This window comes from the organism of the source record quoted next, unplaced genomic scaffold (assembly GCF_019419815.1).
Source record: "Pyrus x bretschneideri cultivar Hongxiangsu unplaced genomic scaffold, Pyrus_bretschneideri_v1 Contig46, whole genome shotgun sequence".
Taxonomy (NCBI): domain Eukaryota; kingdom Viridiplantae; phylum Streptophyta; class Magnoliopsida; order Rosales; family Rosaceae; genus Pyrus; species Pyrus x bretschneideri.
This window is the reverse complement of record NW_025999783.1, coordinates 1,547,148-1,563,818: the sequence shown is the minus strand read 5'-3', so window position 1 is coordinate 1,563,818 and position 16,671 is coordinate 1,547,148. Positions and strand designations below refer to the sequence as shown.

Below are 16,671 nucleotides of genomic sequence, written 5' to 3'. Positions count from 1 at the left end.
GTCACTTTCTCTATTACTACTCTTTCATGATATTAGAGTACGTTGACTTATGTTCAAAGTACATCCATCTCACCAAGTGTACGTTGTCCACGTGTTTTGACTTGAGTGTAGCTACACGTAAACGAATGTGTGAGAATGAGTTTAAACTGTCAATAAAAGGGGCATGAAAATGCAAAATCAAGCTGAGATGTCTGCAAACATAGCCATCACAATGATTAGAGAGAATGTTAATCTCCTGAAAGGTGTTTGGAAGGAAAATTATGGTCCCAAGAACATGTGTTAAGCGAGGTTATGACATAGCACTTACTGGTTGTTACTGATATATGTTGGTTAGTAGGGTAGGAAGCCTATTAGTAATCATTGTTTTATAAGCCAAATCCAGCCGGAATTTAGATTTGAACCCAATCATTATGAAAGTTAGTTGACTAATGGAACAATGTTATGTTCCATAAAACTGCAACAAGAAGCTGTCTCTGATTTGGCCTTTCAGCTTTAGTCCGGTTTTCTTCAAGGAAACGAAGTCTTGGAACCAAATTCTTGAGCATTTGGACGGTTTGAATATTATGAATTTGGGTTTGGCATATATCTGACCAGACAATATTTGATTCTACAAAATTGGGAACGAATTTCTATTCAAAATACTTTATGACCTATTTACAAAATTTCGTGCTTATGATCGGAAATGTTTGTATTATGAATCACTCTATAAAAATCGTATTTGCAAAAAAAAAAAAATAATAATAAAATAAATAAAATTGAAGTCGTTTAGTCAATCAACTGTAGCAAGCAATGCTTTGACTGATTTTGACCATCCATTTTTATACAGTTCAATGACTAAACGATCTCATATTTTATTGAATTTTTAGAGAGATGATTTTTATAAGGGGATTTATATTAAGAACGGTTTTCATCATAAGCATAGAGTTTCATAAATTGGTCATAAATTATTTTGAAAAAAAGTTCCTTCACAAATTTTATGTAGGCAAATATTATTCTAATTCAACACTAGTATCTGAGTTAATTAAGAGTATTTATCTCTACACTCAAAGTCTCGAATTAGATTTTTCTTCTTCTGATATTGCTTGTTTTAAAAAACAAATGTATAATTCAACATTGATGTTGTCCATGGAATAATGTGAGCTCTTTTTTAAAAAAGGCATACAATTTCTTACCAATTAAATTCAAGAATTAGAATCCGATTAAAAATAAAAAATAAAAAATTGAGAGGTTAGAAAAGAAATTAAAAAAAGAAAAGAAAAGAAAAGAAAAAGGGATGGTTTGAAACTTTGAATATATATTGATGAGTAGGTGGGATTAGTTAGAAAACGGACTAGAAAGTGGAAAGCAATGGTGGGACATATTTCCTTTGATTTATTGAAGGGGGCAATGCTGTGTTTGTATCTTATCGGCCAGCACACAAGACATTTTACTTTCCCAAAATTGCACTAATTTAATTACACGAGTTTTCATTTTTGTCTTTGTAGTTTGTAGATTTTTTTTCTCCGTTACGTTGATCTTGTAGTGTTTGCATCGTTAGTTCAATCTATCCAGTGAACCAATAACTTCTATGTTGTAAAATCTATGTTTTTTTATACCAAACTTATGGCGTTGAAGTTCGACTTTTACTCGTGAAACTATGTATCAACTTACGATTTTATAAGAGTTACAAACATCATCATCTACATAATTTTACGTAAGATTTCTCACTTACGTCTTTCATAGTAAAGCATAAAATTGAGTTTGATTCAAATGTTATAAAAATCAAGCTGATGAACCCTCAACCAATAAAACATGATGAGTGGTGCTATTCTCGCGTTTATTTTTATTTTTTACAAACCCCTTGTTAACCTCTCTCTGTTGGTCATCTTGAATTTATTATTCAATTCGATGACTTAAAATTAAATAAGGTATGTAAAAAGTAAAATGAGAGTATGAATAAACACTGTACATGATAATTCATATGTATATAGAAATGAAACTCACTTTAATTACCGTAAAAGCCCCAAGTGAAGGACCTAAAGCAAACTAGAGTACTAGTGACTTTTAAACTTTTTTTGTTTTTTTTTTGGTTCAAAACCGTTGGCCTTTTGGCTTGGGAAAAGAGAGAATCAAACCCTTTTGCATTAATAACAATAAGGTCGCACGGATTGTAAGTACATTACATTTGACTCACCGTAATTTTGACAGTAATTTTTACTGTTTTTATCCCGTCCTTTTGACAGTAATTTTGAATGAACTGAGAGAAAATTACTAGTAGCAGTCAACAGAGAGGACCACTGTTGATGAATTTTATTTTTATTTTAAACAAATAATGTTATTTACATTAAGACGAGAGAGAGCAAGTTAAGCTTTATAATGAGTTAACAATAATAAAGTTTAAATTAATTTTTAGTGAGAATCGAACCTAAAACCTCTTACTTACAAATAAAAAGAAATATCATTAAACAATAATACTAAGTGACACTGTTGATGAATTTGAATGCGATGGTTTTAATTAGGTTACTCATGTTTACACTCAATTTTCAGCTTTATACCGTTTTCTTGGTTAGTGTGGAACCAATTGAAAAAATTTCAATTTAACGAACATACGACTAAAAGTGTGAAAATCGTTGCCCATTAATTTCGTTACGTTCATTTTTCCACCTTTGTCTAACTAGTTATTTATTTCTTTTGCAGTTAACCCCATGAAACTACGTGTGTGAAAATGCAACACTACTGCTTATTTGTTTCGTTAAAAAAAGGTCACCAGACAAGTACAAGGGTCATTTATTAAGGGTTTCTCGTCATTCCATACAACAAGTGTATCCAATTTTGATTAACAATCAGGTAAGTATGATTATAGGGTCTTTTTTTTTTTTTTTTTTTTTTTTTTTTTTTTTTTTTTTGGGAACTATGATTATAGGGTCTTTGGATCAAAAGAATGCTTTTGAAAAATATCCTTTATACTTGTCACATGACCATTATTTGAAGAAAATTTTGGCTAAGGTGGACGAAGGCGCCAAACTTTCAAACAACATGAAAATGAGCTAGTTCTTATATAAAGGAAGTGAATTTTACGCATAATACTTGACGTTACACACACGTCTCTTTCTTTGTAGACATCAGATTGAATAAATTAAATAAAAATAATGGCCAAAATTAAACTTATAATGTAAAATGCTAAAAATGGCATGTGAAGTTTTTTTTCTTCTGATTTTTATAATTATTTTTAGTAGAGTAATAACATTAATGGGTTAAATAGTTAATCGTTACATTGGAAGGAAATCCGTGAATATTGAACATGTATCAAAATGTATGGACATAATTCTTTTTCGCCAATACAATAAAGTGCCACATATAATTTTAGAAATTTAGTTTAAAAAAATAGAGAATAAAGAGAATTTCATTTTAATTAATTATGGGATTGGGAGTGCGCGTGTTTCACACAGTGAAGGAAGAGGTGTGAAGGGGAAGAGTGTTTGTATATAAGTGGGGGCCACCACCCCATGTGCCCTCCTCTGTCTCCACCAGCTCCTGTCTGGAAGCTCAATCATTTGAAAGAGCTGTGTTTCCTACAGCCCAGCCCACCTCCCTCCCCTCCCCACTCTCCCTCTCCACCTCCCCCCTACCCCGCCCCAAAACCCCCCGAAAACCACCACCACTCAACCCTCTCTCCCTCCCTCTCCCTCTAGAAGTTGAACAGCTCGTATACGCACTGTGTGTGTGGGTGTGTAAACCCAGCTTTACACCCAGCTGAGCAGGAGCAGCTCACCATCAATTTCTTCCCATGTCAAATTCCGAGGCGCCTAATAACGAGCTCACTAACGGCGGCGGCGGCGCAGGAGCCATGGTGGAGCAGACCTCGCAGAGGCCGTCAAGTAACGGCGTCTTAGCCGTCAAGAAGCCACCCTCTAAGGACCGACACAGCAAGGTCGACGGACGGGGCCGCCGCATCCGCATGCCCATCATCTGCGCCGCACGTGTCTTCCAGCTCACACGTGAGCTCGGCCACAAGTCCGACGGCCAGACCATCGAATGGCTCCTCCGCCAGGCCGAGCCCTCCATCATCGCCGCCACCGGCACCGGCACCACCCCTGCCTCCTTCTCCACCGTCTCTGTCTCCCTCCGCGGTGGCAACACCTCCTCTTCAGCCCCCTCCTCCACCACCTCCTCCGATCACAAACCTCAGCTTCTGGGCCCCACCCCCTTCATCCTCGGCAAACGCGTCCGCGGTTCCCTCGACGACCCCGAAAACAACCACAGCCACAACCACAACCACAACCACGACGCCTCCGCCGCCAAGGACCCCTCCGACAACCACGCCAACAACGACGGAGCCGTCTCAGTCGTCGGGCACTCCATGGCCTCCATGCTAGGCCCCAACGCAGGGGGACCCGGCGGGTTCTGGGCCCCGCACTTCGGGCAGGTGTGGAGCTTCGCCGCCACACCACCCCCGGAGCTGATGGCTCAGTCAGCGCTGTCCCACCAGCAGCAGCAACAGCACCATCAGCAGCATTCGTTGTTCTTGCAGCAGCAGCCGATGGGCGAGGCCTCGGCGGCCAGAGTGGGAAATTACCTTCCTGGACATCTCAATTTGTTGGCTTCTTTGTCGGGCGGGCACGGCAATTCGGGTCGGAGAGAAGACGACCAGCGTTGAAAAACCCGATTCGGTTGGAGTTCCGTCCGTTGGCGGTGGCTGGTGGTGGTGGTGTGTTTTGTTGGTATATATAAATATGTGTATGTCTCTGTTTTGTTTTTTTTGTTGTTGTTGGTTGTGTGGTTTTAGCCTTTAGGGGAGAGGTGAGAGAGTTGGACTTCTTCTTTTATTTGAAGAAATTTCTTTGTAGTAGGATTCATAAGGTTAGAATTTAACTAGCTTTGGGTGGCTGGAACAAGAAGAAGACGAAGAAGACGAAGAAGAAGAATAAGGGTTTGTGCAAATTTGTGAATTTTAAGCAATGTATCAATGCAATTTAAATTAGGGTTTTTCTTAGGGGTTCAAATTGTTTGTAGGATTTGGGAGGTTTTTGCTGGAGGAGGAGAGAGAATGAAGGAGAAGAAGAAGAAGAAGAAGAAGAGTTAGGGTTTTAGCTGGAGGTTTTGCTGTTGTAACTGGAAAGGGCTTTCCAGAATTTCAATTTTATGATGAAAATATTTATTCCAAATCGTCTTTCTATCTCCGACTAATCGATCCTCATGCTTCATATCCAATTATATGACATGTTGTTATAGTCGTCTTCCTACATTACATTGCTAGCTTTTGTGATTGTTCTGGTATTGGTAAATCATCTTTCGACTACTTTGCTAGTCGTGTTTAGACTTGAGCAGCAGGGGTTTGACTGCTCTGCCTTCACAGCGCGACATACATCTCTGCCGCATTTGAAGGCACATTCCAACCGTTGGATCAAATGTAATGGCCAATACCACTCCCAACTGGGGAGCAGCACGCTAAACTGGAAACTGAATCAGTTTTCCGATGCTTGGTGTGTGTGTGTGGCAACTGTAAATTAATTCAATGTTACATTCAGTGTTGGAAACTCTGGATCATTGATCATGAATATGGTTTTCGTGATACATGGTTTGTTCTTCCTACTGTTTCTGTTCTTCAGTAACGAAATTGTGAATTTAACGTGCAGGTTGCCTGTAAAGTCTAGAAAGTAAATAATATCAGGTGAAGCTGGGACGAGCAAGCAAAATCGAAGCAGTTGGTCTCCTAAAACATGGGGTAGGTGGTTTTTGTTGTGTTTGTCAATATTGAATTCAAAGTTCATGTTAAAGTACCGGTTTTCAAGTGTGAAGAAGTGCAGATCTGTCTGATTGTATGAATTGGGAATGATCTTCCTGAGTGTTGAAACACTAATGCTGTGATGTAGCATGCGTCGTGTGATCTTTCTGAATCGAGTAATTGTTTTGTTATGTTTGTAACATTTCGCTATTAGCTTTATTTATTTATTTATTTATTTTCTCTCTCTCTCTCTCTCTGAGAGGAACACTTGTGGTTTTGAATTAGTTGTTAAATTGACAACTGAACTTCTGCAGATCAAAATCTTTGCAGAAATACTTAGTTGAAACGAAGATCTTCCCAAACTGGGTCTGGAAATTTGCCACCTTTTTCACTTGCTGTGGGAACAATAGAAAGTTTGTGCATGAGGAATCGGGGATGCCCGATTTGTGGGGGTGCTGATGATTCTAAGTAGTTCCATAAACCTTTTTCCTTCCCCATTCAGGTTTGAAGTACACCTTTTTCTTTTCTGAGAGCAGCTTCTATCACTGCACTTTCTTCCCCCAAACGGTCATACGGCATACGATACTCGGGCGTTTTTAACGGTTGGATTTATCTGGTTTGAGTTTTCAACCAAATGAGTTAGGGGTGCAAGTTTAGGTTCAAATGAGTTAGGGGTGAGGATTGGAGATCAAGAAGTACTAAAGAGCGACCGTTTTCGCTACCTAGGTTTTATCTTGCAAAAGAACAGGGAGTTGGATGGAGATTTCAACCGTAGAATACAAGCTGGATGGATGAAGTGGAAGAGTGTATCGGGTGTGTTGTGTGACCATCGTATGCCACTAAAGTTCAAGGGAAAATTTTATAGGACAACAATAAGGCCAGCAATGCTTTATAACACGGAATGTTGGGCGGTGAAACATCAACACGTACATAAAATAAGTGTAGCGGAGATGAGAATGCATCGTTGGATGTGTAGGCACACGAGAAAGGATAGGATTAGGAATGAGGATATCCAAGGTAAAATAGTAGTAGCTGAGATTGAAGAAAAAATGAGAGAAAATCGGTTAAGGTGGTTTGGACATGTGAAACTAAGGCCTACAAACGCTCCGTTAGAAGATGTGATTATGAGACAGAAGTTTAGGGCCGAAGGGGTACATGTAGACTTAGGAAGACCTGGAAAGAGACTCTAAGAAAAAACTTGGAGTACTTAAATCTAACGGAAGACATGACACAAAACCGAACACAATGACGTTCTAGGATTCATATAGCCGACACCACTTAGAGAGAAATCTTTGTTGTTATTGTTGTTGTTGAGTTTTCAACCAAATATCAAAGGTTAAAAGATTTGGAGTGGCGAAATACTCTAGAGTACCATAAAAAATCTCCATCTCATAAACTGCATACATAAACCAAGACATCTACGAAAATGGTTTGAACTTTTAAGCTTAATACACAAGAAATCATCTGCAGAACACCAAGACCTGTCAGTACAATAACTTATACGTACACATCCAAAAGATAACATATGTGTCAGTACAATAACTTATACGTACACATCCAAAAGATAACATATACCGTACACATTCGAATAATTACGTACACATTCGATGGCGCTTGACAAACAAACCCATAAAGTTCAGGCCGTAGCCTGTAGGTGTTCAATGAGTCAGACTCTTTGCTCCAATTGTGTGATGAACATTGGACTGTCTTCTATATTATATGGCACTGACTTGGAGAGTCTTTCAAAGAATGAAATCTTCAGCCCCTTATTCCTTCCAATCTCAGCTCGAATCCAAGACGAACGGTTTCCTGGTTCACCGGTAACTATAACAGTAGTATTCTTGTCAGCGAAACTAGTCAGGGCCACCATTATTTCTGGCTCAATAGCAGACGAAGCATCCACCAGAAAAATATGACTAAAATGTCCTGCAGTTAGGCCTTTATCATGTAGCCGAAAGCTACTCATGTAAGTGGAGAAGATCACTCTGAATTTACGAAGTTCCTCTGTCGGAGGACAAGAGAAGTAGGGCTCTTTGTAAAGGCATGACGGGAGGATGTCTTCGGGTACCTCATCTTTCTCGCGGAATGCAGCATTCGCTCGAAACATGTCCGACTCAGGAATCCATTTCAACAAGCTTCTCATAAGCCCATCACAACAGCGGTTACTAGGAGCACATATGAGCATCCTATTTCCGTGTGAAGTTTGACGTAACTGGTGCACTGCTTCACTAACCACCAGTCCAGTTCTCGATAGCCCAAAATCGCTCCTTCCAACACAGAGCTGGCCAGCCAATAGGTAAGGTGGTGAGCCACGAATGCTTAAAATACGACGAACTGCAGATAATTGATTGGGATCAAGTTTATGACCGGTGCACAGCAGCACTGGTGCAGTGGGAATGCTCGCACGCGAAACAGACTCAGGGAAGAGGAAGTTCCTAAACAAAGCCTCTGATGCATTTTGTACAGCTTGGTGAGCTCTTTTCAAACAGACCCTATTGAACGAGAAGCTGACATCATATTTTTGGGCCGAATGGTGATTGACATAAAAATTATCTTCAAATTCTACTAGAACAACACTGCTTTTGACGACGCGATATATAAAGCCCTGTATAACAGGTAAGATCATGTTGACGGATAAGTTTTGAAATGAGATACACGTTTAGAATCCAGAGCATGTTGATGGGTCGAAGCTCGTAGTTTACCTGAAATGGCTCAGCTTTTGTCCCCGATGGTCGCACATAGACCAAGTCCCTCGACAAAAGAAATGGGCGATTCGTAGGAAAAGAAGCCATATCAAATGCTACCAAGGTTTTCTCTTCCTTGTCTGGTTTTTTAAAAATTGCTGCTTCCTGCAACTCCACAGGGACATTCTCCAATTCGAAATGAGGCCATTTCTGATTCAAAGAAAAGCATGAGTTTTTCTTCAATGCAAGGATGCAAAGCATACAAGCAAAACCGAGAAAATAACAACGTTGCATCTATCACAACCCCCTACGATCTATGATTCATACGACCAACCAATGCCTGCAGTAAGATTACTACGAACACAACTTAACGAGACGTCATATGCAGATACAGTACAGAGAGTATCCCTCTTATCTTTCAAATTTTTTCCGAGTAAAAGGCTTTTTCTTAACTAGCAAACTAAGAGGAAAAATGCATTACGAAACTGGCAAGATTCATGCGTACCTCGTAGTATAATTCTTCAGCATATAAGAGAGCAGCGAAGTAATCCTTATATGTCGCGGGAGACAGAGGCTGGTTTAGAACTTTGGGTGCGATGCCATTCTTGATATCGTCAGGAATTGCGAATAGAGGTAAGGAATCATTCTCAACCCACACATAGCTTTGCTTCCCCTTTTGATCCAGTACATTTGAAGAGGCGCGGGATAGAACGGGCTTAAACGTTGGATGGAGCTTAGTGGAAGATACGGCAGGCCCAATAGGGGAAGGTGGAGATGGTTTTGAAGCACATACCGGAGGGCGATTAGGAGAAAATGGAGACGATGCATTGAGAGAAGAAGATTCCGGTGGTTTAAACAATGACGTAAAAGGTTTCGGGGACGATGAAGATGAATTAAAGGGAGATGAGACTGGTTTAGATGGAGGAAATGGGGGTTTGAGGGGCGATGAGGATGGAGATGAGACTGGTTTAGATGGAGGAAATGGGGGTTTGAGGGACGATGAAGATGAGACTGGTTTAGATGGAGGAAATGGGGGTTTGAGGGACGATGAAGATGGATTACAGGGAGATGAGACTGGTTTAGATGGAGGAAATAGGGGTTGAGATTGCTCATAGGATCGGGTTTGTGTGCGATGTTGAACGTGAGAAGCAGAATTAGAATCATGCTCATCATTACCACCAAAAATCCATCTCCACAAGTCACTAAAAATCGACATGAAAGTGGATGATGCAAGAAACAACTTGAAAGCACACACCAGATTCACCTGCCAACCGATTGAAGAGAGCCTTGATGAACAACTGACTGACTGAAGAAAGCGCAGCTCAAGTCAAGACTACTGCCGCGTACTACATGAGCAAACATCTTCTGCTGCGTACTACATAAGCAACATTATGAATCCACGTCTTATAATTTGGTAACTTTACTTAATGGTTAGGAAAAGCTCAATACTGAATTGGTCCAATTAAAATGGTCCAAACACGGAATTTTCAATTTTACCCTTAAATCCTTCCAACGCTTGGTATGCCTAGGCCCGTTTAACATTCCTCTTTCTTTTTAGATATTTATGCTATTCTCTGCCTCCATAACCTCAAATCCTTCCATATTCGGCGCACCCACACTCGTACACACGCATGCAGACTTAAAGAGAGCAAAATTACTTTGAATATCAATAATCCAAAAAAAAAAATATCAAACATTTATGTGCTCGAAGCTTTGATTGCACATGTTGTGCATAGTCGCCCAGACCTGAACTTGCCATCATTAGCTATATCCGGTAACCCTCACACACAAATCCATAACTTTTCTTAAAAAATTAATATAAAAAAAAAAAACAAATTTTGGGATTTTCGCCACTTGCCCCCATAAGAAGACAAGCAGGAGTGTAGTGGTAGAGAAAGTTTTTTTTTTTTTTTTTTTTTTTTTTTTTTTTTCTTGTTCTTCTTGTTCTTCTTCTTCTACCATCAACTTTTTCCTCACTTGCTATCAATGGTATGCTTCTGAAATTATTTCTTGTAAATTTCAATTTTTTCTGGGAATTTAACTTATGCTCTTTTTCTTTTTTAGGTCATTTGGGTTGAGCGGCATGAGTAATTTTGTACCTTTAATTGCTTTTTTCCTGATCTAAGGGCTTTATTTATGAATCATACTTTTGTGATGGGTTTTGTGGTGGTGGTGGAGGAAAGAAGGAAGGTGGGCCAGGAGTGTAGTGGTAGAGAAATTTTTTTTTTTTTTTTTTTTCTTGTTGTTCTTCTTCTTCTACCATCAACTTTTTCCTCACTTGCTATCAATGGTATGCTTCTGAAATTATTTCTTGTAAATTTCAATTTTTTCTGGGAATTTGGGAATTTAACTTATGCTCTTTTTCTTTTTGAGGTCATTTGGGTTGAGTGGCATGAGTAATTTTGTACCTTTAATTGCTTCTTTCCCTGATCTAAGGGCTTTATTTATGAATCATACTTTTATGATGGGTTTTGTGGTGGTGGTGGAGGAAAAGAAGGAAGGTGGGCCTTCTTAGTTTTGACTTTTGACTTTTGACCATAGAAAAAAAGAGATGAAATGAAGTAGGAAAAATTGGGGGAAAAGGAAGAAAATAAAAGAGATCTCCTTTGAAATTTTATCAATTAATTCCAAATCAAAAAAGGGCTTAACAAGCATGACAAGTAACAAAATAATTCATACTATTTCTGAACTGAAGCAAAATACTCCACATTGTTTCTGAAATGAGAAATAAATACTATTTATTTGTGAAACTGAATCAAAATTACACACTATATGAATCTACAACAAAATTACACATTATTTGTGAAACTGAATCAAAATTACACACTATTTGTGAAACTGAATCAAAATACTGCTACGTACTACATAGGCAACATTACGAATCCACGTCCTATAATATGGGAAAAACTAATGATAAGAACTTGAAAATTTTGAATGTTATCCAAAAACTATGTAATAATTTTATTTAATGGTTAGGACAAAACTCAGTATTGAATCAGTCCAATTAAAATGGCCCAAACATGGAATTTCCAATTTTACCCTTAAATCCTTTCAACGATTGGCACGCCCAGCCCCGTTTAACATTTCTCTTTCTTTTTAGTTCTCTCTGCTATTCTCTGCCTCCATAACCTCAAATCCTTCCATATTTGGTGTGCCCACACTTGTACACACGCATGTAGACTTAAAGAGAGCAAAATTACTTTGAATATGAATAACCCAAAAAAAAAAAAAATATCAGACATTTATGTGATTGAAGCTTTGATTGCAAATGTTGTGCACAGTCGCCCAGACCTAAACTTGCCGCCACTAGGTATATCTAGTAACCCTCACACACAAATCCATAATTTTCCTTAAAAAATTAATATAAAAAAAAAAAACAAAATTTTGGGGTTTTCACCACTTGCCCTCGTAAGAAGACCAGCAGTAGTGGTAGAGAAAGATTTTTTTTTTCCCCCCCTGCCTTTAGCTTTTTCCTCACTTGCTATCAATGGAATGCTTCTGAAATTTTTTCTTGTAAATTGTAATTTTTTTTTTGGGAATTTAACTTATGCTCTTTTTTTTGGGTCATTTGGGTTGAGTGGCATGAGTAATTTTGTACCTTTAATTGCTTCTTTCCCTGATCTGGGGGCTTTATTTATGATTCATACTTTTGTTGAGCTTTAAGAGGGAGTGAGTGAGTGAGGAGAGAGATAGCTTTGGTATTGGAGAAGGAAGTTTACTATTGCTACTAGTTATGATTTTGCTTGATTTAGTAATGAGAAAATGATGGGTTTTGTGGTGGTGGTGGAGGAGAAGAAGGAAGTTGGGCCTTCTTAGTTTTGACTTTTGACCATAGAAAAAAAGAGATGAAACGAAGTAGGAAAAATTGGGGGAGAAGGAAGAAAATAAAAGAGATCCCCTTTGGAATTTTATCAATTAATTCCAAATCAGAAAAAGGCTTAACAAGCATGACAAGTAACAAAATAATTCATACTATTTATGAACTGAACCAAAATAATTCACATTGTTTCTGAATTGAAAAATAAATACTATTTATGAATCTTCTACAAAATTACACTTTATTTGTGAAACTGAATCAAAATACAACACACTATTTCTGGAACTACAACAAAATAATCACACACTATTTCTGAAGCTATGGCAAAATAAGTCATACTATTTCTGAAACTTAACCAAAATAATCCACATTATTTCTGGAACTATAGCAAAATAACCCACACTATTTTTGGAACTATAGCAAAATAACTACACTATTTCTGAAACTTAACCAAAATAATCCACACTAATTTTGGAACTATAGCAAAATAACCACACTATTTCTGAAACTTAACCAAAATAATCCACATTATTTCTAGAACTTAACCAAAATAACTCACACTATTTCTGGAATTACAGCAAAATAACTACACTATTTCTAGAACTATAGCAAAATAACCACAATATTTTTTCAACTTAACCAACATAATCCACATTATTTATGGAACTACAGCAAAATAACCCACACTATTTCTAGAACTACACAAAATAACCTCACTATTTCTGAAACTTAAGCAAAATACCCACATTATTTCTGAAACTGAACCAAAATAATTCACATTATTTCTGAAACTACAGCAAAATAACCCACACTAAAATGTGTCGGGGGTCGAATTCCATCTTCCTTGTAAAATTGGGCCCAATTATCTCGAAAGTGGTCCATCCACTCCTCAAGAAATTTTTCTAGGTGACGGGTACATTGATAGAGCTTGAGTTCCCTTCTAGTTAAATGATGCCACATATCTATACAGGAGCTAGCATGTAGAAATATTGTTAAAATATTTAGTTTGGGTGGTTATTGTAACTTAATTAGCCAGGGTGGTAAATGACATAAGTTAAAGAAATATAGGTGTCATTTGTGCAATTTAACAAAAATTCTAATTAATAAAGACTCTATGCATAGAGGATTCAAAATGGCCCTTGGCCTAACAGTAATTTGAAAGTAAGAAATCAACAAGGATATGAGATTCGTACCCCTTTGTTCCAATTTTGCTTTGAGAATTTTCTGAGTTTCTTTTGCAAATGGCAATTTTGCTTTGAGAAATTCCTAATTTGTTGTGCCAATGTATGCTTTGAAAATGGGAATCCAAGTTCAAATGGAATTTAATTTGAACTTTTAAGTTTTGTGAAATGGGATTTGTGTTTGTGGAATTGTAGGATTGCAAGTGGTATAATATCCTAATTAATAAGGTGTTGAATTTCCCCGCATATGTTCAAAAATTCAATTTCTCTAAATTATTATAATATTAACTCACACCCTTTCTTTAATAATCATAATTTAAAAAATAAAAAAAATAAGAAATAAAAAATAAAAAAATTGCACGACTTGCATGCTCTGTGCCTTAATGGTGGTGATGAAAACGGTTGTATGACTTGAATTGTGATAGCCTGTCCCAGATTTTTCGTACCGTAGGGGTGAAATGACGGTTTTGCCCTAGTATGTTTGTTTCATTGTGTGGCCATTTTTGGGCTTTGGTTGGTGGAATTTGGACCACACACACACCCTCACACTTACCCTCTCTCTTTGCCCTGTCCCGAGTCCCTCTCTCTCTCTCTCCCATTCCTATTCTTTTCGTACGGACACCACCCAAAACCCTTGAAAACTTCACAGATCGAGGAAACAAATTACATATTCGTGCTTGTGAGGTCCTTAGGAGTTCAACCATACCCATTTCAAGTAAGGATACCTTCGTTTTCACGTCGAACTCGGGATCCCCGATTTTGGTCACTATTCATGCACACGTTAATTCTTGTGTTTTTGGGAATTTCAAGCTTGTAGGAAGCTTGGTGAGGTCCTTAGGAGGCTCGGGGTGGTTCGTTTGAAGGTTTTGGACGTTAGGATCGTGAGTTACAAGTTTGGCCGGAGTTGGTGGTGTTTTCCCGACGAGATTCCGTGGGTTTTAGTGCTTGAAAGTGGTATGGATTTGTTCCTCTTGTTGTAAGCTTCATTTTGGTACCTATTTTGTGAAATTTGGTTGAAAAACGAAGAAGATACAAAGTTTTGAAAATTTCCCGATTTTCCGGCACCGGCGATAGTGCTGGAGTTTGGCCGGAGAAGATGACGGGCCGTCAGTTTGGATGGAATATTCCTAACGGCGTTAACGGCATCAGTTAGATTTAACAGAATATTCCTAACGGCGTTAACTGACGTCGTCAGTGTGCTAGGCACGTGCGGCGTCGGAAAATTTTTCTAAAAATATGAGGATGTTCCTGAGGTTGAGTAGATCACGTTGGTGTATTCATACACCCCATTTGAGCATTGTATGAGAAGTTATTTCGTAAGGTTGGTTATGTGCTTTAAAATTAACGTTTTTATAGTTGTTTCGCATATAGGTGAGACCTATCCCGAGGACGAGCGCGGTCACTCAAGGCAAGGGGATTACAACCCTTCTACATACCAGTGAGTGGGCTTTTGGTTTTCCGTATATACCTATATACTTATGTTTTTCCCAGAAAGTGAAATGAAATGCTTATATGTTTATATGCCACGTATATTGTTTGCCCAGTTATTTATGCATTATTGTTGCATATTTATATATGTGTTGGTGCTGCGGACGCACAGGTAAGTGCAAGGTGAGTTATGGTTTATGTTTATGTTCAGTAGTGATTTCAGATGCATAGATAGCTCATAACCTGCACCCCCGGTGTTAGTGCTCCCGTCCAGAGTTGGGCACAGTCCTTCACGTGATGTTCACCTCCCGCACCACACGCTCATCTTGGATCCAAGTTAGGTGCACAGTCCTGTCGTACAGACCACTTTAGGTGGTTCCGACTCGTAGGTGACCCGCGATCATTCACCCAGCCTTCACGTGATCGTAGCACTTGAGCGTACTTATTATACACCTAGTCCTGTCGTACAGACCACTTTAGGTGGTTCCGACTCGTGTGCAGGTATAGTTAGTGAGATGGAGATTTGAGCTCTAGATTCAACCGTACAGGTCACGTTAGGTGACTCCGGCTGACAGATTACATGGCATTGTTTGGCATTACCTGAGTACTTGCATTTTATATCGAGGCATTTGGCATGGCATATTTCCAAGCATGATTTATATATATGTATATATTCTATTTTTCTGGGAAGTATACAGGTTTTACGGCGAGGGGTTAGAACTTTGTTTATGAAATGCTTTTTGAAAAGCTTTGTTTTTGCCCACTCACGCTTTCTGTTTTGCGCCCTTCCAGGTTCTAGTTGGCTAGCACTTGTGGTGGCTCCCCAGAGGATTTTCTCGGCATATCTGACAGATTATCACCAGTGTAGGACCACCTTTGGGTGTGTTTATGTAGTGTTGTTTCTTTCAGACTGCATTAGGTCTTCGTGCTCCGAACTTTGTTTTCACACTTACGCTTGCACATGTATGTTCTTACTTTGTGTATAGCTGGTTTTTATTTATTCGTACTTTTATTATTATTTATTAGCTTCCGAACTGTGCATATGGTTACGTCACTTTCACGTGACGACCAGCATGCCCTGATGAGATCCATATGTGTTTGTCCATAAAATTGTTGTGCGTAAAACTTCTCATTGCAAGTAAAAAGGATAATGCTAGTGTCACATGATCAACGTAAAAAGAATAATATTTGCATTCCCAAGCTTGTAAATAATGTATCTTCCCTAATAATTTCATAATCAGAACTGTTCAATTTCTTCAGTGGTTGCCATGATTTCATCTGAAGAGGGGCCCCACACAAGTATAAAAGAAGAATATTATTTATAAAATTACTAAAGCAAAACATATATATATACCCAAATAATGAAGTAGTCAAAATTAACATATGTGTACAAAATCTTATATATTCACAGTAATCATAATTATTCTTGACGAGTTTTCATATTTTGGAACCGTTGCATACTATTAAAAAAATTTATTAAACTCAATAGAGAACATTACTAAAAAATTTATAAACCCTTACACTCAAGTAAGAGGTAGGGTAGAGTAATAGAGAATTGAATAGAGTTTTACAAACCTTATTGTTATTTATTCAATAAATTTGAAATGGTTAAATATAAAAATTCAAGAAGAAGAGGGGGAATAGCTCTGCAGAGCTAAGTGAACGCCGGGTATTTTTTTTTTTTAAAATTAAAAGTGAATGAAGGGTTTTAACTTAATGGTTATTGATTTGTGATGGAAAAGAAGAGATATAATGATTCAATTTGTTGAAGTGTTGAGAACGGTTGCGAAGCAATAGAAATAGGTGTAATACTAATCTTATTTTTTCTAAGTTAGGATAAACCTATGATCACTCTGG

General features: G+C 38.1%; 2 protein-coding genes across 3 annotated transcripts; one reads left to right on the top strand and one right to left on the bottom strand.

Moving 5' to 3' along the window:
• Positions 1-3,578: 3,578 nt before the first annotated feature.
• Positions 3,579-5,904, top strand: LOC125469823 (transcription factor TCP7-like). The gene is made up of 2 exons (XM_048567764.1): positions 3,579-4,716; positions 5,616-5,904. Exon 1 carries the CDS (start codon positions 3,767-3,769, stop codon positions 4,634-4,636), a length of 870 nt encoding a protein of 289 aa, XP_048423721.1. The 5' UTR covers positions 3,579-3,766; the 3' UTR covers positions 4,637-4,716; positions 5,616-5,904.
• A 1,217-nt stretch (positions 5,905-7,121) lies between these two features.
• Positions 7,122-9,642, bottom strand: LOC125469822 (probable RNA helicase SDE3). 2 transcript variants are annotated; one of them, XM_048567763.1, is made up of 4 exons: positions 9,480-9,642; positions 8,894-9,449; positions 8,407-8,598; positions 7,122-8,309 (listed from the first exon to the last, which is right to left on the bottom strand). In XM_048567763.1, the coding sequence occupies exons 1-4, from the start codon at positions 9,602-9,604 to the stop codon at positions 7,371-7,373; spliced, it is 1,812 nt and encodes a 603-aa protein (XP_048423720.1). In that variant the 5' UTR covers positions 9,605-9,642; the 3' UTR covers positions 7,122-7,370. The 2 variants fall into 2 exon arrangements, with proteins under 2 accessions (XP_048423720.1, XP_048423719.1); XM_048567762.1 differs by having other exon boundaries at positions 8,894-9,642.
• Between the last annotated feature and the right edge of the window lie 7,029 nt (positions 9,643-16,671).

What these genes read in the sequence shown, in the direction of transcription:
- LOC125469823 (XM_048567764.1), top strand. Translation starts at nt 3,767, where the DNA reads ATGTCAAATTCCGAGGCGCCTAATAACGAGCTCACTAACGGCGGCGGC.
- LOC125469822 (XM_048567762.1), bottom strand. Translation starts at nt 9,604, where the DNA reads ATGTCGATTTTTAGTGACTTGTGGAGATGGATTTTTGGTGGTAATGAT. An exon ending in CTGAAGAATTATACTACGAG is followed by an intron (nt 8,599 to 8,893) that starts GTACGCATGAAT and finishes TCTTTGAATCAG; the next exon opens with AAATGGCCTCATTTCGAATT. An exon ending in CAAAAGCTGAGCCATTTCAG is followed by an intron (nt 8,310 to 8,406) that starts GTAAACTACGAG and finishes CCTGTTATACAG; the next exon opens with GGCTTTATATATCGCGTCGT.